At 37.0% G+C, this 14028-nt stretch overlaps 1 protein-coding gene across 10 annotated transcripts in view; it reads right to left on the bottom strand.

Moving 5' to 3' along the window:
• fry (Protein furry) overlaps nt 1–14028 on the bottom strand; it is a 470099-nt gene that overhangs the window by 47175 nt on the left and 408896 nt on the right. For 6 of the 10 annotated variants that reach the window (XM_067788944.1, XM_067788950.1, XM_067788951.1 and 3 more), the window contains 2 exons: nt 11205–11324; nt 1628–1761 (listed from right to left, as the gene is read on the bottom strand). In XM_067788944.1, the coding sequence (XP_067645045.1) occupies nt 1628–1761; nt 11205–11324 (254 nt within the window). Of the gene's footprint in view, nt 1–1627; nt 1762–11204; nt 11328–14028 lie in introns of all 10 variants that reach the window. The other 4 variants (XM_067788943.1, XM_067788945.1, XM_067788946.1 and 1 more) reach the window with 1 other exon arrangement.

The following is a 14028-nucleotide window of genomic DNA, read 5'->3' as shown; positions in this document are numbered from 1 at the left end:
GATGCTATATATTATTTCAAGCCATACAAATCGCCCCGGACTAACAAACGTGTATACCAATGGCTCCAAATTTGCGGAAGGGGTCCAGTCCTCTATTTCCTGTGCCAGAAATACGTAGATTCTACAGGCTTTCAGTTTCCTTTAGTGTCTTTCACCGTGAAAAAAGCAGCAGAAATTCTGAACAAAGCGCGCTTAAGCTACAGTCGCGTCAATATACGTATGTATATATTTATGGTTAAGCGTTCATTAAAGCAATAATGTAACCCAGCACTTCATTCTGAGGTTTCCCGAAATGCAAACAAGACAGACTTTGCTCAGGCCGCAACGTACATCTACACTGGGTTCCCGCTTATAAAAGGAAAGAAGTTAACGAAAGGGCCGCTGTGTTGGTAAAGCAGGGTGCAGCACTCGACGAATAAACGGCAGACGAACCAATCCGCTTGGGAGAAATCTAATGCAGATACGAGCATTATATTATCAGTCAAGCAGGAAAGGCATGGATCGATGCGCGGGGCTGTAAAGTTTCGATGATCATGTACATACGAGAAAGTTGCTGGTATCTCTAAAGAGCGAACAAGAAGGCACTGCCTTTTGGCGTCACATGCTTATAAATCAGACCTGTTGTTGTTGTTGTTGTTGTAGCGATAAGGTTGCTCCCCGAAGGCTTTGGGGAGTGTTATCGATGTGATGGTCCTTTGCCGGATACAGATCCGGTACGCTCCGGTAACACAACACCATTAAGGTGCTAGCCCGACCATCTCGGGAACGATTTATATGGCCACGTTAAACATTCAGGCCATCCCTCCCTCCCCACCCCCAACTTCAATGAGGAGCTTGAGGTAGCCAGAGCCTCGGATAGATGAGGTTGACAATTTGCTTTGGAGAAGCTATATATTGCGCTGGCAACCTGAAGGGTTGCGTTACACAGCCCCTTGAATTTGGCATTTTAGTCGACAGGCATACCTACCGCGTGTATATTCTGACCCCCTAATCCGCTGGGGATATAAATCAGACCTTGTCAGTTACAATAGATGTAGAAAGTGCTGCAGAAAGAAACGTTTGATCCCGTGTTGTGTTCATGCCCTGTGCTTGATTGGTCAAGGCTCTAGCTACTAAGCTAGCTCCTAGAAACTGTCTAGCATTTGCCAAGAGGGCGACATTTTGTTTGATTTACATTAGCCATGGTACCTACCTAATTGGATTTTTCCGTTTGGTGGTCAAATAAATTTTGGTAACACTATGGACAAATTCAGTCTATTTGAGGTCTTTATTGATCGCGCAGTTCAACCTTACCTAAGGCCTATTTTTCGTTGGTACTTCTAGTCTGGAGTCATTAAATGCAAACACTGCAATGAAGCATTTAGTTTACTCAAAAAAGTAACCTTCGTTAAATATAGAAATAATTTCTTTGGTGAAAAATTATTTGAACTTTCCTTTAGAGAGGCATTTTTTTGTTGAGTGTAACTTCACAATTTGTAAGCAATGAATGGCTTTAGCTGTCATACCCATGGCCATACCAATTTTAGCACTCTTAATATTCGCATTTGCTTTTATCAAATATATGCCATTCGTAAGAACCACGATGCCTACATAAATATTAAAATCTTTTTACCCTTAACACACTTACCATAATGTAAGATAACGGTGTTGCGGGTGGCACACTAGTCGCAACCAGCTCCATATTATGTAACCATGGCAACAGACATTGTATTAGCAAAGCACGAACATCTTCTCTCGCCGTTTGGAAGCGATGTGTTATTTCTACAAATATATATTGAAACAGAAATAATACAAAACAAGTAAGGAAGGCTAAGTTCGGGTGTAACCGAACATAACATACTCAGTTGAGAGCTATGGAGACAAAATAAGGAAAATCAATCTGGGGTAATCCTGGAATGTGGTTGTATAACATGTGTATCAAATGAAAGGTATTAAAGAATATTTTAAGAGAGAGTAGGCCATAGTTCTATGGATGAACGCCATTTAGGGATATCGCCATAAAGGTAGACCAGGGCTGACTCTAGAATTTGTTTGTACGATATGGATATCAAATGAAAGGTGTTACTGAGCATTTTAAGAGGGAGTGGGCCTTAGGTCTATCGGTGGACGCCTTTTCGAGATGTCCCCATTAAGGTGGACCAGGGGTGATTCTATAATGTGTTTGTACGATATGGGTATCAAATGAAAGCTGTTAATGAGTATTTTGAAAAGGAGTGATCCTTAGTTCCATAGGTGGACGCCGTTTCGAGATATCGCCATAAAGGTGGACCAGGGTTGTCTCTAGAATGTGTTTGTACGATATGGGAATCAAATGAAAGGTGTTACTGAGCATTTTAAGAGGGAGTGGGCATTAGGTCTATAGGTGGACGCCTTTTCGAGATATCGCCATTAGGGTGGGCCAGGGGTGACTCTAGAATGTTTGTATGGTATGGGTATCAAACGAAAGGTGTTACTGAGCATTTTAAGAGGGAGTGGGCATGAGGTCTATAGGTGGACGCCTTTTCGAGATATCGTCATTAGGGTGGGCCAGGGGTGACTCTAGAATGTGTTTGTACGATATGTGCATCAAACGAAAGGTGTTACTGAGCATTTTAAGAGGGAGTGGGCATTAGGTCTATAGGTGGACGCCCTTTCGAGATATCGCCATTAGGGTGGGCCAGTGGTGACTCTAGAATGTTTGTACGATATGGGTATCAAACGAAAGGTGTTACTGAGCATTTTAAGAGGGAGTGGGCATTAGGTCTATAGGTGGACGCCTTTTCGAGATATCGCCATTAGGGTGGGCCAGGGGTGACTCTAGAATGTGTTTGTACGATATGGGTATCAAATGAAAGGTGGTAAGGAGTATTTTAAAAGGAGTAATCCTTAGTTCTATAGGTGGACGCCTTTTCGAGATATCGCCATAAAGGTGGACCAAGGGTGACTCTAGAATGTTTGTACGATATGGGTATCAAACGAAAGGTGTTACTGAGCATTTTAAGAGGGAGTGGGCATTAGGTCTATAGGTGGACGCCATTTCGAGATATCGCCATTAGGGTGGGCCAGGGTGACTCTAGAATGTGTTTGTACGATATGGGTATCAAATGAAAGGTGGTAATGAGTATTTTAAAAGGGAGTAATCCTTAGTTCTATAGGTGGACGCCTTTTCGAGATATCGCCATTAGGGTGGGCCAGGTGTGACTCTAGAATGTTTGTACGATATGGGTATCAAACGAAAGCTGTTACTGAGCATTTTAAGAGGGAGTGGGCATTAGGTCTATAGGTGGACGCCTTTTCGAGATATCGCCATTAGGGTGGGCCAGGGGTGACTCTAGAATGTTTGTACGATATGGGTATGAAACGAAAGGTGTTACTGAGCATTTTAAGAGGGAGTGGACATTAGGTCTATAGGTGGACGCCTTTTCGAGATATCACCATTAGGGTGGGCCAGGGTGACTCTAGAATGTGTTTGTACGATATGGGTATCAAATGAAAGGTGGTAATGAGTATTTTAAAAGGGAGTAATCCTTAGTTCTATAGGTGGACGCCTTTTCGAAATATCGCCATTAGGGTGGGCCAGGTGTGACTCTAGAATGTTTGTACGATATGGGTATCAAACGAAAGCTGTTACTGAGCATTTTAAGAGGGAGTGGGCATTAGGTCTATAGGTGGACGCCTTTTCGAGATATCGCCATTAGGGTGGGCCAGGGGTGACTCTAGAATGTTTGTACGATATGGGTATCAAACGAAAGGTGTTACTGAGCATTTTAAGAGGGAGTGGACACTAGGTCTATAGGTGGACGCCTTTTCGAGATATCGCCATTAGGGTGGGCCAGGGGTGACTCTAGAATGTTTGTACGATATGGGTATCAAACGAAAGGTGTTACTGAGCATTTTAAGAGGGAGGGGGCATTAGGTCTATAGGTGGACGCCTTTTCGAGATATCGCCATTAGGGTGGGACAGGGGTGACTCTGGTATGTTTTTGTACGATATGGATATCAAATTAAAGGTATTAATGAGGGTTTTAAAAGCGAGTGGCCCTTAGATGTATATGTGAAGGCGTTCTCGCGATATCGACCAAAATGTGGACCAGGTGATCCAGAAAATCATCTGTCGGGTACTGCTAATTTATTTATATATGCAATACCACTAACAGTATTCCTGCCAAGATTCCAAGGGCTGTTGATTTCGCCTTGTAGAACTTTTTCATTTTCTTCTACTTAATATGGTAGGTGTCACACCCATTTTACAAAGTTTTTTCCAAAGTTATATTTTGCGTCAATAAACCAATCCAGTTACCATGTTTCATCCCTTTTTTCGTATTTGGTATAGAATTATGGCATTTTTTTCATTTTTCGTAATTTTCGATATCGATAAAGTGGGCGTGGTTATGGTCAGATTTCGCCCATTTTTTATACCAAGAAAAAGTGAGCTCAGGTAAGTACGTGGGCTAAGTTTAGTAAAGATATATCGGATTTTGCTCAAGTTATTGTGTTAATGGCCGAGCGGAAGGACAGACGGTGGACTGTGTATAAAAACTGGGCGTGGCTTCCACCGATTTCGCCCATTTTCACAGAGAACAGTTACCGTCATAGAATCTATGCTCCTACCAAATTTGAGAAGGATTGGTAAATTTTTGTTCGACTTATGGCAATAAAAGTATTCTAGACAAACTAAATGAAAATGGGCGGAGCCACGCCCATTTTGAAATTTTCTTTTATTTTTGTATTTGGTTGCATCATATCATTACTGGAGTTGAATTTTGACTTAATTTACTTATATACAGTAAAGATATTAAATTTTTTGTTAAAATTTGAATTTAAAAAAATTTTTTTTTAAAAAGTGGGCGTGTTCTTCATCCAATTTTGCTAATTTTTATTTAGCAAATATAGAGTAATAGTAGTAACGTTCCTGCCAAATTTCATCATGATATCTTCAACGACTGCCAAATTACAGCTTGCAAAACTTTTAAATTACCTTCTTGTAAAAGTGGGCGGTGCCACGCCCATTGTCCAAAATCTTACTAATTTTCTATTCTGCGTCATAACGTCAACCCATATACCAAGTTTCGTCGCTTTATCTGTCTTTTGTAATGAGTTATCGCACTTTTTCGGTTTTTCGAAATTTTCGATATCGAAAAAGTGGGCGTGGTTATAGTCCGATATCGTTCATTTTAAATAGCGATCTGAGATGAGTGCTCAGGAACCTACATACCAAATTTCATCAAGATACCTCAAAATTTACTCAAGTTATCGTGTTAACGGACGGACGGACGGACGGACGGACGGACGGACATGGCTCAATCAAATTTTTTTTCGATCCTGATTATTTTGATATATGGAAGTCTATATCTATCTCGATTCCTTTATATATGTACAACCAACCGTTATCCAATCAAACTTAATATACTCTGTGAGCTCTGCTCAACTGAGTATAAATACATTTAAGTGCAACGGTTAAACTATTTATATTAATGCTGGAAATGTGTGTAATAGGCTTAGCACTCATCTAAGTTAATGTAAACAAGTAAGGTATGCCATCGGATGGAATATTAAAGTCTTCATTTACTAAATGTAAAGTATGTTTAATAGAAAAGTTTGAAAAATTTAAATTTGCTGTACCTAATTTTACCTAAAGTAGACACTGAATTAGAAGTGACACCGGTAATGTTAATAATGTCGTTTGTATTTACGGAAATGTTACTGTCTATACATGATATTTTTATTAAAGAAATGTCTGCTTGAGTGTCTACTAAGAAAGAACAAAATTTTTGTGAATCGCTAAGTTGTAATTCTATGAAATCTGAATAATTTAGGTTTAAACAATAGATGCCTATTGGTGAGGGAAATTCGATTACTCGGTTCGTTCGTCCTCCCCCAGTGTTCGCTCCTGAGGGGCACTGGCTTTTAAAGCGCGAACGTTTGCGTTTCTACCTCTACCGTTGGATGATCTCGAACTGTTACCTCTATTGTTACTATTGTTTGAATTAGGATTTGTATTTGAACGCGTATTATTATTCTTATTATTCTGGTATCTATTTCCGTTATAATTCCTATATCTTTGATTAATGTTGCAGTTATAATTACTATTGTATGAAAATGAACTATTATTATTTCTATAACCAGTATAGCCGCGATTTGGGTAAAAACCTCGATAACTACCACGTGAATTTCTAAATGTGTTGTTACCACGTGATCGAAAAACTAAAACCTGGCGTTCAGTTACTTCGTTGTTTTGTTCTACAATTAATTTCGCTACTACGTCTTTCGGATAAGTAAATGCCGTTGAGGCTAAAATGGTTTTGACCAAATTGGATTTTGCGTTTAAACGACACACGTTAACAGTTTGTTCGACTGCCATTTCATGAGCTTTCGCTTGAGTGATCCCTTCAATAATAAGAGACCGCTCAAGTGAGTCAGCTAAATCTTCAACTTTTTTTTGCAAAATCTGTGTAATTGTTATTGCTAACGTGCAACGCTGCAATTCTCCCTGCTACAACTTTCGAGTTGTCTGGTTTGATCCTACTACGTAGAGCTGTTTTAATTTCATTAACTGAATTTACTTGTCTTGGTATTGCTTCACGGTCTTTACCCTCTAGTTTTGATTTTAAGAACGCTATAAAAGTATCAGTTAAATCTGCAGTAGCGAATTGTTCAAGTAATGCCATTTTGTCTATAAAAGAATCAAGTGCTAGAGGATCACCACTGTAGTTTTCTCTAATAGAATTAGCACATCTGTTAATGAAAATTCTCTTTTCCTCAGGTGTTGCCATGGTTTGATTGTTAAGATCTGGAGCTGAATTAGCAGAAGGTGAGGCCACGTTTGTACTATTTGGATCGTTAAGATCTGATTTAAAAGTAAAAGAAGTTGAAGGTTGGTTTGCACTATTTGAATCGTTAAGATTTGAATCTAAATTAGAAGTTGAATTTTTAATGGAAGAATTTTCGAAGCCTGGAAAACCTGTTTACAAAGAAAATCAATTTTCCTGGTTTGAGACTTCTTCGGTCGAGGATGAAGCTAAACTTTCGTAGCTTGAGGCTGAATTATCGGAATCGGATTCTGAGTCTGAATTTTTTTTTCACTTGCTTACCACTTCTAAGGTACATATGTAGTTATCAGAATAGCACAAATAATTCAGTTCAAACTATGAAATTAATGAAGTACTTATTTGAATGTCTGAATTCTTTGAAGTTGAAATGTTGAGGAAAAAGAAAAATAAATTTTGTATAAGAGAACTGATTTGCAGGTGAATAGTCACTAAAGAAGTATTTAACAATTTATTGGAAGAATTAATTAAAACTGCAGTAAACTTGTATGAAAATCTGTAAAGGTAATTGAATTTAAAATTTGCACAAAAGTATATAGGTATTAATTGGTAAAAATCTCAAATTGTGATAAACTTGTTCAAAAATCCATTTATATTCACGCTTTGTTCAAAAAAAAAGATCATATATTTTCACGGACGCACCGCTTTATAAAAAAATCTCACTTCGCTTTTCACGGGACTACCGCATATATCGAAAAAGTTAATTGGTTTTTAACAACCCACCGTTTATATAAAAAAATTCAATTGGTTTTTCACAAACCACCGTTATGTCAAAAATCCAAAATTTATATAAAATGCGAAATTATTTTAATTGAAATGCGAAGGCACCGAATTTAATAAAAAAAAATTTAAAATTTTAATATACATACATATATACGTTTAAAAAGAAAAAAATGTTAAATACATATATATACATATATATAATATATTGTACTGCTTCGCTGCCGCTAAAATTATGGCTGCCGCTGATGCCACCAATGCTACTGCTGCCGGCGTTGTTTCTGCTGCCGAAGTCGCTGCTGGTTTCTCTGCTGCTGATGTTGCTGCTGGCGGTGGTGGTGGTGTTTAAAAATGGCGATGTTTTACTGTTGGCTAGTGGTCTCGGAGGGCGCCGCCTCCACACCGTGGTTGTTTTCCCCAGAATTTTCCGCAGGAGCTTAGCGTGGCGGTCGCTTCTCGCCACGATCCGTTTTAATGAAAAACACCTAATTTGGTTTTCAATGCTATAAGCACTTTTATTAATTTAATTTTTCTTATTTACGCTGGACAACACGTCCGGTCACTTCTGTTGTAAAAATTTATCTTGTCTGTATAACATTTTTCTGTCAGTGACGTGGGCTGCAGCTGCATTTGACATGCGCGTTGCCAACTGCCCGCGCCTGTCAAATGCAACTAAAGCTCCCCACACATAGCTTATGTTATATAACGGATGTGAGTTTACTTTATCCTTACACAGGACTGTCTTCGGCTGTGCCGAAGACTTCATAGCTTTCATGAATGGGTCTGAACAATAATCGTATCCCATTCGTAACCTCCAAATAATCGGCTGTATAACATAAAAAATATATAGTGAACAGATGTACATACCTAAGAGATATTTAAGATAAATATAAAATAAAACAAGTAAATGTATCTAAGTTCGGGTGTAACCGAACATTATATACTCAGCGCGAGCTTCAATTGAACATTTCATTTCAGATAAATTACTTTTCTACACGTGGCACCGCCAGTTTTAAAAAAATGTCTCCCCATTTCCTCTTACAACAAAACTTGATAAGTGAAATATCATTGCTTCAAAACTATTTTTTGCTAAGTTATAGCTTATTATTCTAGTCTAAGGCCCTTTTAAACTTATTTTATATCTCAGTTGCCGTGGTCCTTTAAACGATCCCGTCCATTTTTACTAGAAATATTTTCTGCTGTAAGGAAAATATGTGTACCCAATTGTGTTACGATATGCTAATTTTTCTGCGAGTTATGGCTTAAGAAACATAGAAAATTGCTTAGTCATAAAAGGGGCGGTGACACACCCATTTAACAAAATTTTTGTGTTTTCCAATTTAATGTTGTATTTCAATTTAGAAAGTAAAATTCTATTGACACAAAGCTCTTTTTTGCAAATATATAGCTTATTTTATTTGTCAACGACCCTTTTAAAAATCTTTTATATAAAAGTGGGCATTAGGGGTTAAGCACCCGATTTCGTAAATTTTTCTTCAAAGCATTCCTCTTAGTAAAGGCAACCTCTCTGCCGAATTTTGTTACGAAAGGTTTAACTGTTTTTGATTTGTGATTAATAATGTTTGTAAAATTGATTTTATCACAAGTGGGCGGTGCCAAGCCCATTTTAAAAATTTGTTCAAATTTTTTTCATGACTCTCAATATCAGTCATTTCAGCATTCTAGGTGTATTATTTACTAAATAATCAGGTTTTTGTGTACCTAAATTTTATATATACAAAAAGTGGGCGTGGTTATCATCCGATTTCGCCCATTTTCAATACCAATCTATTCTGGGTCCAGATAAGCTCGTGTACCAAATTTGGTGAAGATATCTTAATATTTACTCAAGTTATCGTGTTAACGGACAGACGGACGGACATGGCTCAATCAAATTTTTTTTCGATACCGATGATTTTTATATATGGAAGTCTATATCTATCTTGATTCCTTTATATCTGTACAACCAACCGTTATCCAATCAAAGTTAATATACTCTGTGTGCAAAGCACGCTGAGTATAAAAACAGGTAGGTACTTGGTGTGAGGATGCAAATTTCACGTTTTTTGTGGTCTGCATGTAAAAACTATGAATACGAATCACGTATTTCAACAATATATGACGTAAACGTAAGTATATGATGAAATTTGATGAAATTTTAAGCTTCTAGCCGTAAAAAAGGGCAAAAATGACAGCTTATATGGGGTATATAATATATATAACACCGATCCCCATGATTTTTTCAGACAACAATATATGCTATATACGTAAGTATTTGGTGAAATTTGAAGCTTCTAGCTGTTAAAATGGGCAGAAATTGCGAAAAGTTTCTTATCTGAACAATCGGTTGTATGATATATATACTATATATACCACCGATATCGAAAAAGTGGGCGTGGTCATAGTCGGTTTTCGGCCATTTTTTATACCAAGATAAAGTGAGTTCAGATAAGTACGTGAACTAAGCTTAGTAAAGATATATCGATTTTTGCTCAAGTTATCGTGTTAACGGCCGAGCGGAAGGACAGGTGGTCGACTGTATGAAAAAAACAGGGCGTGGCTTCAACCGATTTCGCCCATTTTCACAGAAAAGAGTTATCGTCATAGAATCTATGCCCCTACCAAATTTCACAAGGATTGGTAAATTTTTGTTCGACTTATGGCATTAAAAGTATTCTAGACAAATTAAATGAAAAAGGGCGGAGTTGAATGTTGACATAATTTACTTATATACTGTAAAGATATTAAATTTTTTGTTAAAATTTTACTTAAAAGAATTTTTTTTTTTTAAGTGGGCGTGTTCTTCATCCGATGTTGCTAATTTTCATTTAGTACATATATAGTAATTATAGTAACGTTCCTGCCAAATTTCATCATGATATCTTCAACGACTGCCAAATTACAACTTGCAAAACTTTTAAATTACCTTCTTTTAAAAGTGGGCGGTGCCATGACCATTGTACAAAATTTTACTAATTTTCTATTTTTCGTCATAAGATCAACCCACCTACCAAATTTCATCGCTCTATCCGTCTTTGGAAATGAATTATGGCATTTTTTCGGTTTTTCGAAATTTTCGATATCGAAAAAGTGAGCGTGGTTATAGTCCGATATCGTTCATTTTAAATAGCGATCTGAGACGAGTATCCAGGAACCTAGTTACCAAATTTCATCAAGATACCTCAAAATTTACTCAAGTTATCGTGTTAACGGACAGATGGACGGACGGACATGGTTCAATTAAATTTTTGTTCGATCCTGATGATTTTGATATATGGAAGTTTATATCTATCTCGATTCCTTTATACTTGTACAACCAACCGTTATCCAATCAAAGTTAATATACTCTGTGTGCAAAGCACGCTGAGTATAAAAAACCATTATGGCCGCCGAGAAGAGACATTTTTACTTTCTTATAGTTTTATCATGATAAAGCTGATCGACAAATAAATTTATCAAATATTACTAGTTGTGTTCATATAGCAGTGTGTGTAAACGGATATAATTTTACACATTATAAATTGATATGCTTTAATTAATCCCCTTATTGTTATTTTCCATGTGTGTATACTTTCTTTTGATACTGACTGTATATGGCGTGTTTTATGTACACTTGAGTATAAATACCACAATACTTAGGCGAAGGTTTATTTCAACACTTTCTTTTCGTTTACTTACCAGAAAACATTGACATTGTTAATTCAGGACGCAGTTGAGCCAATTGTTTTGAGAGGAAACGCTGCGAACGACAGTAAGCGCTACTAAGTAATGTGTCCAAAGTGCCCACTTTGTTGTCATCTTCTGAAAGAAAATCAAATAGAAAAAAAATATTAGCTCATAAAGCAAATAGAGACTTACGCGCCCATATGCCGGCCCTGAGTGAATGACAATCTTCATAGAAAATTTCAATTGTTCATATAATTCATAATTTCAGAGAAAACAAAACTATAAAAATTGTCAGTCAGTCACCGAACGCCAGAATATGAGAGTTAATTTAATTTAAAAAAAGTAGTGCGTATGTATATAATGAAATATACAAAGTATGCACCTAATTTCGTAGTCATTGATAAAAATGTAAAGCTGACCAAAGGACGAAAAAATAGATTTTCGTATAAAATTATGCTGAGGCACGTCCGCGTATTTTGGTGCTTTGAACGATGGTAGCGGCGCGACTGGTTACGATAACAATTCAAACGGCATTGCTAGCATTGCTTCATTAAAGCTTTCATGGAAAGTCATATCGTATGGCATATCGTAAGAGTCCTTCTGGACCGAGTGCAAGATGACCGAGAGAATTTGTGATATCATATTTTCCTATGCAATCATTCATTTTTATTACTAATTCGGCGCCAATTTAACTTTGTATTGCAAAGATATTCTGTGAGGAATTTTTAAAAGCCGCAATCATTTCTTGTTCCGAGTTTTCTAATGCATCAACCTTGACCGTCATTTCTACAGTGCATAGTATATGTACATATGTATGTACTGAAGAAATAACATATTTTCTTACTATGAGCTTACTTTAAACATTTTACCTGCTCTTGGCTTTAGTATTAAAGAACTATTCAAGATACGTTTAGACCTTGAACAAAGCATATTTTCGGGAAAAATAATTCAGTATTTCACCAACAGGTAAAAGGAGAACGTGAGACTTCAATTTCATTGCTTTTGTTAGCTAGAGATGCATTAAGCGTGTAAGATGGGTTTCGTCGAAGGCTGGAGTAGCAATCCAGAGGCAAGAAGGCCCTGTTGTAGTTGTTGTTGCTGTAGTGATAAGGTTACTCCGCTTTGGGGAGTGTTATTGATGTGATGGTCCTTTGCCAGATACAGATCTGGTACGCTCCGGTAACACAGCACCATTAAGGTGCTAGCCCGACCATCTCGGGAACGATTTATATGGCCACATTAAACCTTCAGGCCATCCCTCCCTCCCCACCACCAAGTTCCATGATGATTTTGCTAATTTTTATTTAGCACACATATGGTAACAGGAGTAACGTTCCTGCCAAATTTCATCATATCTTCAACGAGTGCCAAATTGCAGTTTGTGAAACTTCTTTTAAAAGTGAAGGGTGCCACGCCCATTGTCCAAAATTTTACTAATTTTCTACTCTGCGTCATAAGGTCAACCCACGTACCAAGTTTCATCGCTTTACCCGTCTTTGGTAATGAATTATCGCACTTTTTCGGTTTTTCGAAATTTTCGATATCGACAAAATGGGCCGATTTCATTCGTTTTACTGGGTAGCGTTATGCGAAAAAAATTAATATACTCTGTGAGCTCTGCTCAACTGAGTATAAAAATAATAACTACCCCGACCACCTTATACACGAATTAATCAACCAGGAAACCATGAAAAACAGCAACCAACACAACATACCAACCAACATACATACCGAAATTTAGTGCAAGCATCGATCACAATATACTCGAACAACAAAACATCACACTAGCCTACAGGTCCAACAATACATTATCCAAAATATACACAAGAACAAAATCTCCAATAGACAAGCAACAACAAAACAACGTCATATATAAAATTGAATGCATGGGAAAAGAAAACCAGCAATGCGATAAAGCATACATTGGGACGACAAAGCGCGCACTAGGTATTCGCATTGCCGAACACGAAGCAGACATAAAAAAACAAAAACCCACTACAGCCCTATCACAACATATGATTAGCAACGGCCATACAGCAGATTTTACCAACACGACAATTATTGATAGGAGAAAAGAGAAATGACGAGATATACCTTGGAAAGCTTGCACATTTTAGAAAACAGAGAAAGGACCATGAACAATAAGGAAGATAGCAATAATATTGCCGCAGCATACATGCTTTGTCTAAACAGAAAACAAATTAGTTATGACAAGACTACCACACAAGGTGGTACTGATAAGTAAATGTTAATATTGTCCGATATTGTTGTAAATGTAGAATTTTTGTTTACTTTAAAACTACTGTGTTAATTTATATGTATGTGCTTTTCAACATAAAATATTTTTGTTTGTTTATTTAATTTGAAAATAAATAGTGTTGCCCCTGAGGATGCTGAAATATTCAGCGAAACGTCGGGCGTAAGGTGAATTAATCGTTTTATTTGCACCAGCATAAATTAGATCAGACTAGCCTACAAATCATAAAAAATAAAAATTATTGAACTGATCGCAAAAAATCCAACAAGAAAAATATTTAAATCAGTAAACTAGGCAGCTCTGGAATAAAAACTCAGAGATTTTTCTGCGACAATTTATTCTAAATAAAAAATTAATTCAACTAATACTTATCTTATTTCTATCTTATGCTCGTGGGAGTTGTATCACAGCAATTTTTTCCGCTATGTTTTCCGCTGCGGATATATGTCAAAAATTCTTCCTAAAATCCCTGAATTAGTGTCGTTAAAAAAACTCAAAATTAGCAGTATATGACGCCAATAAGGCTCATATATAATATCGGAATGAGGCCTGTATAAGACTGAACATATGTTAGAGGAA

The sequence above is a fragment of the Eurosta solidaginis genome, chromosome 5 (genome assembly GCF_040869045.1).
Source record: "Eurosta solidaginis isolate ZX-2024a chromosome 5, ASM4086904v1, whole genome shotgun sequence".
Lineage (NCBI taxonomy): Eukaryota > Metazoa > Arthropoda > Insecta > Diptera > Tephritidae > Eurosta > Eurosta solidaginis.
This window is presented reverse-complemented; position numbering and strand designations above follow the sequence as displayed.